Source organism: Chiroxiphia lanceolata, chromosome 1 (assembly GCF_009829145.1).
Source record: "Chiroxiphia lanceolata isolate bChiLan1 chromosome 1, bChiLan1.pri, whole genome shotgun sequence".
Taxonomy (NCBI): domain Eukaryota; kingdom Metazoa; phylum Chordata; class Aves; order Passeriformes; family Pipridae; genus Chiroxiphia; species Chiroxiphia lanceolata.
The window spans coordinates 61,135,957-61,151,007 of record NC_045637.1 but is presented as its reverse complement, the minus strand read 5'-3'; the positions used below and the strand labels follow the sequence as shown (position 1 = coordinate 61,151,007).

General features: G+C 40.2%; 1 protein-coding gene across 2 annotated transcripts in view; it reads left to right on the top strand.

The window, feature by feature from the left end:
- The window catches only part of ZNF516 (zinc finger protein 516), a 102,070-nt gene extending 87,580 nt beyond the window's left edge, over nt 1–14,490 (top strand). For both annotated transcript variants that reach the window (XM_032703149.1, XM_032703156.1), the window contains exons 4-6: nt 3,862–3,966; nt 4,857–4,924; nt 11,421–14,490. In XM_032703149.1, coding sequence (XP_032559040.1) covers nt 3,862–3,966; nt 4,857–4,924; nt 11,421–11,480 — 233 coding nt within the window. In that variant the 3' untranslated portion in view covers nt 11,481–14,490. The remainder of the gene's footprint in view (nt 1–3,861; nt 3,967–4,856; nt 4,925–11,420) is intronic.
- Nucleotides 14,491–15,051: the final 561 nt, after the last annotated feature.

Below are 15,051 nucleotides of genomic sequence, written 5' to 3'. Positions count from 1 at the left end.
CCCAGTTTTTTATACCTTTCTTCTCTTTGTAGAAGTTGTGCAAATAAACTCCCAGACTGGTGTTCTAGTGTCCTTACCGGACATAGTGCCCTCTGGTTTGTCAAAAGTATGTGTGAAATGGAGCTTGTGACCCCATTTTGCAAGTGGCACAAAGTCCAGGACATTTGGAAGCTGGTAGTCTAAGGACAGCTATGGTCTTGTGCCCAGAAGGTGTGTGAAAGTTGACCACTCTGGTAGCTGTAAGGCAAGGAAGGAGCCATAATGTTTGATCAGATCTTGGTGGAAGGACCTTTTGGAGAAGACAGGAAGTCAAGGTCTATCTAACATAGTCCATGAGGTGCACCTTTAAGCCACTCTGTTGTCAGCTTTGCTCAGTCATTTAACAAGTAATGCTGTGTAGGGGGCAGCTGTTACTTACTGAGCAGATCATTTTGCAGGTGGTTAGGGGCTACCTGATGATTGTGATGAACCCCAGGCTCCTGGTTTTTGTTAACGAAGCAGGAGAGGATATGCTCACTTTCTAAAACTGCAGGGGTTTTTTTCCCCAGTGCCTAGGAATGTTGTCTAAAGTTTCTCCCTGCTCATTTCCTGCTCTAAATACCAATGAATTCACCACCAACTTTGGGTACCTTTACATGGGTGCCTACCTTGATGTTATTTAATATTACATTGTGTCAACCTGCTCCGTGAAATCTTACTGATACAGTGAGCTCCCAGCCGTGTTAGGAGGGATAGAGAAAAACAGTAAAAGCTAGGAACTAGAAGCTGACTTATTGAATGGAGGCATCAGAAAATTCATTATGACTGTTGGAACAAAGTAAAATAGGGGAAGGGTTTCCAAAGAGGTCTCTATTTACCTGCTTTTTAAAAGAGGGACTTTATTGGCAAAACGTTTTTGCTGTGCAGTGATTTCCAGAGACACTTTAACTGGAAGTTATTTAGTGCCCATCTCTGCTTTGAAACCTCTTCGTTCATTCCAAGTGTTTTACAGCAATCAAGTTTTCAGAATTTGAAGCCTATTTTTTTTTTTTAATGTAGCTTGTCTTCATTTTATATACAACTTCCAGGTTGTTGATGTTTCTCCAAACCAATTGGCATGATGGCTGTTTTTCATAGCACTCAAATAAAAAGCTGCTTCAGGCAAAAGGAACGAGATCCTTCCAAAAAAAAAAAAAAAAAGAGGAGGGTAATTGAACTTTGTCTGAAATAACATATGGCCCTAGATAGGCTGAGCCGTGTGAGTCAGTATGCATCATACAATTTAGCCTTAATCTCATAATGTGAATATGGCAATCATGACATGAAGGACAACCAAAAATCCTGCTTAGGTATACTGTTTGTCATGTTTTTCCCTCAATGGAGTGTTTGTCCTTGGAAGAGAGTTGTTGTATGTACTGTTGTGATACAGCTGCAAACACAAAGCTGGCTGTACTTAGGTTAGTTTGTTTCACACTGCCCAATCTTCCCAAATGCTTGTAGGGAGAATCTTACTGTTATCTTTAATAGTGGTTATTTATTTTGTTCAAGATATTTACAGGAATCACCATATTAGTAAAGGATGGGTTATGGCAGCAGATGCACTCTTTCTTTGGGTCTCCTTTGAGACCAGCTTTGAGCATCAATTTCTCAGGAACTCCCATTCGGATGGTCACATTCGTTTACCTGTAATTTGCTAAGACCTGTAGTCATCCACCCTGTTTTGTTCATGTATAGGATAACCTGAGTGATGACTCACGAGGGTATTGCCTTGTGGCAGTGATGCCCATGGCTCAAAGCTCGAAACTATCAAAAGCCTTGTAGTGCTGCTTAGGAAATCCAACAATGGCAAATATACCTGGAAGTGATGCATTTTTTTCCACCTGCTTTTTGAATAACTACCATAAAGTGAGAGCTAGGGAGGGATTAGATGAAAGTCTTACACCCAGTCATCTTCGGCATTCATACAGGGTATGTTGGCTTACAACAGCATCCTCAACCTTCCCTCATGCACGACTCAGGTGGGAGCAGTGCTTCCATGAAGGCTATTGGATTGGGTCCTTAATGGCTGCTGAGACAAGTGTATTCACCTTCCACAGTAGGGAGATGTGGGTTGTAGAGGGATTAAATCTCTTTCCAGAGGTGTCAGAATGATGACCTGAGGAAGCTCTCCTGGCCTTCATAGGAGCTGCTCTGCCAGTTTCTGCCTGTCCAGTAGTTGGCATGGGGCAGTCTAGCAAAGGCTACAGCTGATTTCTCAGGACAGCTCCTTCAGCTTTTTGCTTTCAAGTTTTCAGCTACAGTTCTGACCAGTGAGGGGAAAATGCTAGTAATAGATCAGAAAACCTGCTTTAATCTTGGCTGCCTTACAAGGCAAATCTGTCTCATTATAGTACAGTAAGGCTTTCATTGACGTGTGATTCTTTTTTTTAATATTATTTTTTTGAGGGTTTTGTTTGTTTGTGTTGCTGGGTATACCTGATGGGGATTTTCTCCAAAATCACAATCTTCTGTTTGACTCCCAGAAACTTAATTCTTGGGAGCAGGAGTGTTCAAGTATATTATACAGACTGTGCTGCCATCTGCAGGAGGTGCTATTATAAAAGAAAAGAACAATTTGTGAGTGGGGCATTTGTTTGGGGTTTTTTGTGTTTTTGTTTTTGTGGGGTTTTGTTTTGTTTTGTTTTTTGCAGCCAGACATTTCTTTCCAATATATGGTCTGGTGAAAACCATGACAGGACACTTGGTGTCATAACGGCAGAGTAAATGGCAGCTGTCTTCTTTTCCATTCATCTTTATGTGCAGCATCCATATTTTGGATGAGTCCTCTGGCATCCTGCAGTTGATTTTTCAGTTGTGTGGAGGGTTTTGGTTGCCACTTTTTTGTTCATAATTTTATTCTTTTTAAATGCTGTAACAGGGAGGGGAATACGAAAAAAAGCTGAAACTTCACTTCTGTTGACAACCCTCTCAGAATTTCTTTAAAAGCCAAAGTATTCCAGTGGCAACTGGAAACATCAACTCTTTCCTTCCGAAGAGGGCGTTTTACCAAAATAGAAAAGATGATGTTCAAACATAATTTTTTTTTAATAGTAAAAAAGCCCAATAAAAGTCAAATGTGTCTTTTTTGATCAGCAGCAAAAAGACAAAGACCAGCCCTTTAAGTCAGATGCTGTAAACTGACCTTTGGAGAAAAAGGAGAGGTTTGAGCGGTTTTCCACAAATGCTAATGGCCTAGAAAACATGTTTACCCAGGGCTGGGGGAAGGCTGCTGCACTGCTACCAGCTCAAAATGTCCGGAATGACACTTTCATTCACAGATGTCTTTCGTCTGTGCCTCAGAGGTCCAGGGTCAAAGCAGCACCGGCAGGCAGGTAGGCAGGGGCGAAAGGTTTGATCAGTCTGCGATGGCTCCGCTCACTCTGCATTTGTCTCTGAGGTATTGCCGCCTGGGGGGGACAGTCGGGCTCTGGTCCTACTCACTTCCTATTATCCATGTGACTTGTCTCCGCCACGCTGGAGTCACTTTGATTTGCCTGATGTACTGCTTGACAAAGCTGGGTGATGGCTGAGAAGTGGATCCAGCTGCTCTGAAAAGCGCACACCTGACATGCCAGTCCTGGTGCGGGCACATCATGGGGAGCATTTTTTAATTCAATGTAATTTATGCATTCTTGCAGTCCTGTGTGTGCCTGGCCTGTCAGCCAGTGCCTAGATGAAGGCTGACAGTTGTCATCCAGGGCCTGAAGGTAGCCTCACATAATGACACATTAGACATACTAATGATGTTTTCTTCTGGCATAATGTTTTCTTCTCAACTTTCCTCTCTCCTCTTTCCCCCCCCCCAACCCCCCCTTCCTCTCCCCCCCTCTCTCCTGACTACAGGGATGCTCAGGACACAAACACGCCAAGGAGACTGTGTCTGCAGAGAATGTGGAAAATGCTTTACCCAACCCAGTCACCTCAGGACTCATCAGAGGTCCCACGCAGGTACCTTTTCACGCTTGCTCTTTCTTTCTCCCTTTCCCACTTGCCTGCTTTCAGATTCTGCTAACAAAATACCAAGAATTACATTTCACATCCCATGTTAACCTGAGTAATTCCAGTACCTAAATCTAATAGACAGGGGGTTTTTTTTACGACTATTGTTCTTGTTCTCCAGATATTGCTTACCTGATCCCTGCCCAAACTCCATAAAATTGCAATACATTTAAGATAACTCTGTTTGCAAATGTTTTATTTTAATTAGAGAGTAGGGTACTCGGAAATGAATATGCTAATGAATTCTTTTGCCACCAGCACAAATTGAAATCAAAGTACCCCTTTCAGCACAACATAAGGCTTTGTTTTGCCTCATCGTTGCTGTTGACAGGAACATTTTTGTGGGAAACAAGATTTTTCCTCAAACTGGTCAGCCCTAGCAGCCATTTTTAACCTGACACAATCTGTGGTTGAGGCCGGAGGAGCCTAAAGCCACCGGTGCCTTGAGACCTCCTGAGCATTGCATGAGACAGTGAGACTAGCGGGTTCCTCCCCAAAAGTGTGAATGATGCATACATAAGCCAGTCTGATGCAAAATGACAGAAGCCAAATGGTAAGTAATGCAAGAAGAGGGTCCCTTTACACATATACTGATAATTAATGTTGTCAGTGATTGCTTTCTTCAGCGCTGAAGTCTGAATTAAAAAGGGCAGTGGCCCTAGGCTGCCATTAGCACACTCTCTTACAGTAAGTGTTACGGTAAATTGGTATTTTCCGGCCACAGGCTAGTAACTGGTGTCTTTTTTTGAACGTGGTTAATCTGTAATGGTCTCAAATAATGTACACACACTAACGAAGCTTGAATGTTCATCTGTTAACAAGCCCCCTTGTTCCCACAGTGGTATTTGAGTCTAATGGACTCCGAGGTACTGAAGTTCACACCACCTCTGCAGATGCTCCAAAACAAGTATGTTTTACAATTAATTGGATGTTTGGTTTTTAATGTAGTAGCTGGGAAAAAGTTCCACAGTAATACTCATCACTAAAGTACTGACTGTTTTATAACATGTATAAATAATAATGGTATTGCTTAATTTTTAACTCTTAAATTTTTTAAGCATTTTAACAGAATCTGTTATATAGAGAGTCAGTTAATTGTAAAGCAGGTAGTTAGTGTTTAAATAAACATGTTACTGGCTTACTGGGGACTGGGTGGGATAGGTAACTCTGTAATGTGCAGTGACATGTAATCGTGAGATAGAAATTTGATTTTACAACTAACACATTTTCTGCTGCCACAAGACAATTAACGTTTAGTCTGTATTTTTCAGATTATTTGTACCCTGATATGCAGTACCTGGCCTTTGAAAGGCTCTCATCCACCAATTTCTGTGGACTCTGTGTGTTGGTGTGCTTTCCTGTTTCTACTATACAGTTTCCCGTCTTAACACTTCTCAGTTACAGAGAAAATCGTTAAACTGAATTTGTTTCATGTATCTTACATCTTTGGAGACTAGTGTTATAACCTGGACCTTTCTACTCCATCTTGTAGCTTGGCAGGTGGGTTTCAGGGCACACCTCCTCATGGGCAGTTTTCTTTAATTGTGAAACTGCCTCCAGCATCACTCACTTTTCCTTTCATCTGTGATTTTAGCTTTACTTTTCATTACAGCAGCCCACATCCTCCTGTCTCTTATTAAACTATTGCAGGTGGTTTTGGCCATGCTTAGATGATTTTGGCCATTGGTTTCTACTTTCTCAATAAACCTCCTCACTGGACACCACCACATCACCTAGTTCATATGCTGCACCCTTCATGGAAGCTTTTAGGACCTTCTCAGTCGCAGTTGCATCTTTCTGGCCCAAAGGTTGTGTAGGGAACCCAGCCTCTGCCACAGGAACATCTTGTTAACATCAAGCCATAGGAGTGGCCAGCAATTCTCATAAAGTTTTCAAGATGGCATAGCACTTCGTTATTGTGGGCAGTGTTTGCTTTGCTTTGCATTAATGGGACAGTAACAGCAAAGTTATTCATATAGTGCCCTCCTCATGATGCTAGATAAGCATAAAGTTGTGCAAGGACACATCTCTCAATAACAGAGACAGAGTGAATGGCAGAGACACGGACATGGTAAATGTGACAGTGAAACACTGCAGCTCTGCCAACCAACTCAGCTAGTCTTTGGTTTTCACCAATTTAGTAATGTAGATTTAGTAAACTTAAGCATCTTTTAAAATGCTCTTTCATCTTTTCATGCTTGTGGTTTTCTCTCATGTCTAGTTAAGATTGGATTCTGAGGGCATCTGGGCTTCTTTCTTCTAGAAGACAATAAAAGGTCAAAGTTGGAAATACATTTCCAAAAAATTCTGAAATAGCCATATCTATCCAAAAGGAAATGTGGCAGCTCAGACCACATCTGGACTCTTTTTGTAATTCGGGTTATATTACTGCACAATAAATTTACTCATAATCTTGTCTTTGTAGACTACTGTCATGCCAGAATTTATTGACTAACTTCTTCCATGGGAAATGTAGCTTGCTCTTGCAGTCTAAGTCCTTGTCAATCTGTCTTCAGAGCATTTGATTAAATTACAGCATGTCTCAATATAGCAGAATTCTGAGGAGGGGTTAGCTTCACGAGTCACTTCATCTCTTGCCAGTCGGTATTGCTCCCACAGAAAATGCAGTATGATCACTTCTCCAGGAGATAGTTCCCTTTCTTTTGTCTTGTTTGTTCCTCAGTATCCGCCTTTGTCTCCGTTTGTCAGCATCTGTGTCGGGTAGGATTATTCAGTTGTCTGCTGTTTTGCTTTTTCTCATTGCAAGCAGGCATTGTGCTCTCCCAGAAGACTCCACCTGCACAGTCCCTGGGCATTACGGAGGGAATACTCTCATTTCTACCTGCAGCTGTAGGGGCCTTCAGAAGCACAGAAATGAGCTCGCACTGAGAACGGTGCCTGCAGCATTCCGTTAACATTACCATTTCCCACTTTAAACGTTGTCACTCTGTGTCTTCATTTCATTTCTTAATTGGGGACAGATCTATTCATGAGAGTTTATGGTGTAAAGTCAGTTCAAGTTACAGAAGTGCCGTGCACATGCTCCAAGCAAGAAACAATAGTTACCATGTACGATAGCCTGAGAAGGAAAGGGTGGGTTTTTTTAATGTCAAGTGGAAATGATTCACTTTACATAATGTTTCCTCCTCACAGGTAAAATATCTTCCCCTGAGTAGTCTGCTGAAGAGTAAAAATATTAACATTAGTATTTCACGGTTCCCCCATTCCCTTCTGTAGTCAACCAGAAGATCATCTCTAAAGGTTTCCTTTATGAAAGAATGTTAACTAGGGCTTTTAAAATCCCCCAGCATGGTAGCTTACAACTGTGCTTCATTATATTGCAGTCTTATCACAGAATAATTCTAATTGTGCGTGTTAAAAATAGGGTCTACAGCCAGGCTTTTTCAAAAATGATCCAGGTAAATCTATATTTAGATGTCTAAATAAGAACCCTGCATTGGAGTAGTGAACCACCAACAGGACACGCAGGCGTTCGGCATCAGCGAAAAGGAGATCACCTGTAGAAGTGTTTAAAAAAAATCAAACACACATGGTTTTAATACTGTTAGCACTGGGCTGTGTTTCATGCTTTGTTGTCAGCACCAAGGAAATATAAATAAAATGTAGGAAACAAAGTGTTCATTCATAGTGTTATTTACTGTGATTTCTTATTTTTACTTGAATGCTTTAAAAAAAAGGACATTTTTACATAAAGTGAGTTTCCCATGAACTGTGGAGTATTTCCTACTCTTCTTTATCTAAAGGACAAAAAATGCTCGTTACATACCCCAAGTCAATACAATCTGTGCAAAGTCATGTAGATTCTGTTGAAATGCTGCCATGTTAAACATACTGAATATTCTGAATATTTTTATAAATGCTAAATATCCCAATGTATACATAATTACGCTTGCTTATCCACAATGAATATGTATCTTAATTTGGAATACACTAAGCAACATCCAAAAATATGATTTAGTAGGCACGAATTGGGGGAGCACACTCCAATTGCATGTACAGGGCAAGACAAAAGCTGGCTCCCCTTTGGAAGGGGCCTTGCAACAGCGCATGTCTCAAAGCAGCTGTGTGTATCTTAAAGCAAAGCTCTCCTAAAGCATGGGGTCATTTCAGAGACACTGCCTGGTGCTGCAACGTTGCAGCCAGAAGCCCAATTCCCAGTGGCACAGGAGTCAGTCTTGAGCCTGCTTTTGGAAAATGGCGACAGCAGTGATAGCAGTTTCTAATACGTATGCTGTGCATTTAATTTCTGCTTCTGCATTTTTAAAGCCTTATAAAAGCTTGGCCCACTGTAGGAATATAGTCTATCCTCTATCAGTGTCAGTCAATATGCTCTAAAAATTTTAAGGGACAAGTAATTGGTTATTCAAAAGGCATGATTTACTAGTTATCAATGAGGAAGAGTTCTGTTTAATTGAGAGTGTATATATATATATATATATATATATATATATATATGTGAAGCATATTTGCAGCACTGGAGCCAGAGACACCAAGTTCTCTGCTTTCTCTGCAAGTGAAACAAGCAAAACCCCCCAAACCCCAACCTTTGTCCTCTGCAGAAAAACACCCTTTTATTCACAGAAAATCAATTAGAAGCTACAGCCCAGGTCAAAAAAAAAAATAAACTGCTGGTATCATGAATACTTCTGGCTGAAGCTTTTCTCATGCCAGAAGGCACTGATGGTCCTTTTCTGTGAAACAGCAGTGGGCACCACAGCTCTTGGGCCTCATTCACTGAAAAGAGAAGTGTGCAGTAGGTCCTGTGTGACAGGGGTAAAACACCTTCATAAGGGGTTCATAAGCCTTAATTTTCTCCCCTAAAAGTATTTTAAAATATTTCTTGCAGTGTTCAGTACTTGAGTTAGCATGAATGTGAACAGTCAGAATTTGGGGGATAGACAGATTGGAAAGAACCATCAAGAAAACACTGTGCATATATGTGTATGTGTATTGTAAAGGAGCTTGGGGGAAAAGCTGGGGACATCTGTTACCTGTAATGTTTTTTTAATCCAGCAGTACTACAGCTGTGCTTGTCCTAAAGCAACTTTGGTGAGAAGGGGAGGAGGCAAAAAAACCCAACCCAGATTAAAAAGTTTAAACTATTGGTTTCTGAGTTTGGCTGGTTTTGGTTTTCTTGTATTCAAAATCTTAGTGCTGTCTGTTAAAAGTCCTATTTATGACATTTGTTCTTATGAAATGTCTTGCCCCAGTTCCTTGCAGAGTTTCTTCCAAAGATCATGATTAATAGTTCAGTCCTCATTATTGCAAATGTTATTTTTAAATAGTTATTCTGAGAACAAGAATTCCATTAATCAAAATAATAGATAATGAACAAATAAATGGCAACCTAATTTGTCTCGTTCATACATATGGAGATTATAATGCAAACAATCAAGGAACCGTGGAGGCTGCTGTAGTGGCATCTGAGTAATATGCATGTACTGTATGTCTGTTACTTTGTGAGCATTAGAACAGGATTAGCAGCTGTAGTTCTTGTCTCAACACTTTCCCCTTGCCAGCAACAGGAGTGGTATCTGTGTTCCAAACTGGTCATTGCAATTTATTTCAATGCCATGCAATAATCTGTCCTTCAGTATATTAATAGGTATACAAACTATTCTTTTCCTGTTAACTGGTGAAAAGCCCAGTGAAGTTGGTATGAAAGCAGCTTTGGCATGGAAGCTCTAGGTTTCATGTAAAGATCTGCCAGTTTTCACTGAAAGTGAAGAAAGGTTCCTTTTAAAAAGAGAAAACATTTTACTTCAGGAAGAATTCTATCCAACTACGTATCAGCCAATTCAAAATCTGACTGTATCCTTGGGCCTGTGGGAGTACAGGGGGTTGAGCCACTGGGGGGGGGTTGGCACACATGAATCTCAGGTGCTGTTTCTCAGTGAAAGTGGCAGCACAGATATGCTTCAGCCACCCACCCACCACCTCCAGCCCCTCTGCACTGTCCTTACAGGTGTGGGGAGGATGGATTATTCTTTCCACAGGTCCCCTGTGCTGTGTGGTCCGTGGCATGCTTTCACCACCCCGCAGGCTATCCATCCCAAAAGAGCACCCCTAAATTACAGCCCTTTTTTCAGTTCTTACCCAGGGAAACCGGGACAAGGTGCCTTCCATCCCCTTGCCTCTCTCCATCCCTCCTCCCCTATCCTGGTGAAGCCCTGCTGTGCTCCCCCGTGTGTGTAGAGGCAGTTCCATACGAGACGTTTTAATGATGAATGCCTCTTCCTGGAATTGTGGCTGTGTCTCTCAGGCATGATGCAGCCGCGCAAAAATGTAAAGCATCTTTCTTAGTTTACTGCAGGAAATTCAGCATCCAACTAAGGAAGTTTTATCACATCTCTCATTCAGTTACTGTTTCCTACATTTCAAATATACTGCAGTCTGTACAGCAGCTTTTTTTTTCTTTAATTTTGTTGCAAATCTTTCTGACTTAAACCAAACTTTGACTGGTAAATGTCATGAATCTCAGGCCAGGTTTAATTAGGAATTTTCTAAATCTATTAACAAAAGAGATGCACTTAATACATTATGTCAACCAGAGCTGAGCTTTCTTTAGCTATTTCGAGGGCTGCCATAGGCACAGCTTGAAACTTGCTTGGATTTTACATGGGTGCTGTATTTTATGTTGCATTAATTTAAAATGGTCTGTTTCACTTCATCAAGACTTTAGCTTAAGGATAATGCATTTATGTAAGATTAATCTTGCCATGTTGTTTTAGGATCAGGATTGTAAACTGCATTGTTCCGACAGTGATGTTCTAAATGTCATTTTAAAGCTTTTCTTAGGAGCTGCAGGCTTCCACTTATTCATGATGTTATCTTTAATTTCACTTGATTTTAGAATATCCCTGCTATTTTTTCCAACATGGTAATTATTCATGAAAATTGGCTAAGAAAATAGAAGAAAGATGACAAGGGGGGGGGCGAGTGGAAAGCCGCCTTAGCATTTGACAGACCTGCCCAAGAATTCAGTTTTTCTTCATTCAGCTGCCTATGTGACCTCAAACTTCAGCCTTTTTAAAGCGCTGATCTAGTTATGAATCCTTTTTGGCTAGCACAAAATTCCAGTTTTTGGAGACCTCTTCTTTCCCTCCTTGTTCTCAGCCTTTTCTGAACTGCTCCATGAGACGCTATGACTTGCTGTTGTAGTTGAAAGGGGACTTTATATGAGCCTGACACACTTTGCTCTTGGTGGAGATGTTTTAAAAAAAAAAAACCAAAGCAAACCAAAGAACTTCTCATGTGGTGGGTCAAGATGAATGTATGTGATGCTAATAAAGGTTAACAAACACCAGCAGGACTTGCTGGAGGGTCATGCCTGGGAGCAGAGGCGAGAATGAGCTTTTTCCCCCATGTTGTCCTTCTTGCAGGGGCGAGACCACGTCGGTGCGGAGATCACCCACACGCTGCATCTCCGAAAGGGAACCTAGAGCCTTGGCAGAGGAGCCCCGAGGCCAGCGACCCCCAGCCCGAGGGGCAGCGCCAGCAGCCCCCCACGCAGAGCAGAGCAGCCCCCCTGCAGCCATCGCCTCGCCCGGAGCTGCTGCACGAGACTGAAACCAGCGCTCTGCCAGGAGGGGGGGTGCCTCTGCGCTGTTAATCATTTTAAAATAAATGAAGATGCTACACAAGATATATATAAATTGACGTACTAATCAGTCCCATGGTTCCTTATTTCCTTTATAATAAACAGTGGAGTTGGCAAGCACTGTGGCAGCACGAGGCATCTATATTAATCAAGAGAAGTTTGAGACACTGGAAAGATTAAACTTTATGTGATTTGGACAGCATGAAGAAGTTAAGCACTGTAACAAAAACCTCCCTGATGCTCACAATGACTATTTGATACATTTGAAAAACAGCAGTGGATTTGAGGGCTGGAGAAGTATTAATTAATGAAACTGCCGCTGCCTGTCATGCTGAAAAGCAAATTAAAAAAAAAAAAAAACAACAACAGAGAGAGGAAAAATGAGGGGTGCGGGGGGGAAAGGTGGCATTCGGTGCTGAGAAAGCAATGTTTGATGAAGGATTAAAGGGACTAAAGAGAAAGACCGTCATTCTGCAATGGTTTGTTTCATTACAGTTTGGGGACCACTTGCATTTCTAGTGCTCTTGCTCTTGACTGCGCACCATTAATAGTATGTGAATATGGAAATTGAAACACTTCCAGAGAAAAGCTTCTATTCTGCTTTGGAACAGAAAAGCTGGTCGAACACTAAGAAAAAAAACAGGCTTCTGTGTTTTACTCTCAGGACCTTTTTTTTTTTGTAACAGGGCTACTTTCTTCAACCTGATCACAAAGGAGGTCTTCACTTAGAGAAAAAAAGAAAGGAAATAATAAAACATTCAGCTGTCTAATGCCGCTGATCTCTCTGTTTAGAAGAGAAAAGGTGTCACTGAATTAATTCAGGCAGCCCTGGGGCTGTAAGGTGCTCTCTGCTCTTTCATTTGGTTCAGCAGGCCAGCTACTGCTCCTCCTTGGGCCCAGTGATGTTCTGGAAAGACGAGGAAACTTCTTTTGTGGTGGCAGGTTAATGTTCATATAAATGTGTCATGTCTTGTACTTGGTGATCACTGGTGGTGTTAGGAAAAAAAAGAAAAAAAAAAAGCTTTATATACCTCTTCTACAGTAACTCTTTAACTGCAAGTTTTCAAGGTGGGGTTGTGGCACATAACAGGTTGTTAAACCATGCAGTGTAAGCAATTAAAAATGTGTTCCACCGATTTAAATATTTTTTTTTCTTATTGCTGTGACACTATGTGTGATGGTAATATTTCTGAGAGTTTCAGATTTTGCACATATAATTTTATGCATTATCAAAAGTTACTGCTGCCTTGAAAGAAAATGTTCTGTGAAAATTTTTGCAAAAGCTTTACTAGTTTGTTTTTTTTAAATTGTAACATTTTGTAAAGGCAGGAAATGGAGTTAAAAACCTAGCATGCTAAATATATTTTTCAAAAAAGCAATAATTTTACATGTACAGAAATGATGCTAACCTTTAATACAGGTGAGACCACAGTTTACTTAATACAGTAATGGAATAGTGCTGTTTTTGTAGAAACGGGCTTCTGACAAAGATTTGTTAAAAAAAAAAAAAAGGCAGAAAAAACCTTAAAGTGTGATCTTTCTATTCTAACAGTTTTGGTGGGCGGGGGGTAGCTTTTTTAAAAAAATCTAGTCAGTAATTTGGTCTGGACTACTTGTTACTTGTTTTAAATTACTTGACAGGTTTTGTTACTTTGCAACACTTGCAACAATGCAAATTAACTTCCTTATGTGTTTTTTTTAAATTAGATTTTTCTTAGGCTATTACACAAGATGTATACCAGAATCCTCTGTAAGTCTCGGTGTAGTTAGGAATGTCTGTGCAAATACTTAAAAGTGACTGTAATTAACTGTTCTGTGAAGTTATTTTGAGGGAGGTTGCATAGACACATTCCGTTGTACACCAAAAAAAAAAAAAAAAAAAACCAAGAAAAAAAACAAGAAAAGGAGAAGAATGAAAAAGTGGAAATATTTTGCTGTGTTGCTTAATGATTATCATTTTGGGTTTGCACTAGCTTTCTCAGTTTGTCAGTTTGTTTCGGTTTTGGTTTTTGGGTGGGGGGTTTTTTGTTTGATTGATTTTTTGTTCTGTTTTGTTATTTGTTTGTTTGTTTTGTTTTGTTGCTTTTCTGAGTCATATTTTCCATGAAAGAAAGTAATGGTGACAGTTCAGGAATGCACAAAAGCTAGTTGCCTAATCTATTTGTTTGTGGTTTAGTTATTAAAAACTCTTCTACACCCAAAATGGCACGAAAGTGTAGTGTACATTTGTAATTTCTCTCCTTTTTTTAATTGTACTTTTTTGGCAAGCTGAACTAGAAAATCTGAGTTAATATTTAGACCCAAAACCTTCTTTCTGGGACTTTTCTTCCAGAATCCATGACAGAGAAGCTAGTGCTGCCACTACCATTACCAGGGTACTAATCATCAAAGTTTACAATCATAATTTAGCTTCATGAAGAACAACAGTAGGGGAAATCAGTTTAAATAATTATATGCTGTGTATAGCAGAGAAATGAGATTTTCACTTAATTAAACAAGAAACAAGAGTGGGTGGAGGAAAGCCAACCTTAAAGACCACCTGTTTTCACAAGAGAATCCCACGATTTTTGTTTTCTTCTATATCATTGTATTGTATTGATTTGTTATTTTAGTTAGGCCATAGTATTTAAAATGAGTTATGTTCCATATTTATTTAGTCAATGGGCTTTCACCAGCTCTTTTAAGCAATGTGATAAGTTTTTTTGGCATGACACACTCCTGTAAAGCCCTTTTATGACTGTTACAGGGACTTTCTACTACCTCTACCAATCTACTGTTTCTTCTTCTTAACAGGTTTTTATGGTGTTGCAAGTCTAATGTAACTTAGACAATAAAGGGTTTGATTATCTACACTGCAGATTCTCAGTGTATCTGCCATCTCTCTCTCTCTTTCCCTCTTTCTCTCTTTTTTTGTGTGTGGATTATTACAGCTAAAGTGTAGAAGATCTCTTTTATTATAGCTGAAGTGAAAGACAGACCACCTTTACCAGGGTATTTTTGTGTCCTGAATATTTTACACTGACCAAAAGTTGAACTTGGAGAAACTTTGTCCACAGACCTAATCAGCTACTACATTGCCATTGTGCTGCTTGCATTCTTGAAATTCCTTCTGTCACAAATGCTGTGTATAAATTGGTGCATTCTACAAAATGTAAAGCCAATTGGAAAGCCCAGACGGTTTTTAGGCTTGTATTTTAAAACCACTTAGAGTCCTTAATGGAAAGCCTTAGCATAAATTTCTGCCTCTGTCGTATCAAAAACTTGGCTTTAATGAAAGCAAGTGGTTTTTATCCTTTGGAAAATAGCTTCTGCTTGCTGGTGCAAAATTTGTTCTGCTGTTAACTGTAAGATAAAAATCTGTCACTGGAAGGATTTCCAGGTGTTGACATCATGCACATTTCATGGTAATCCCT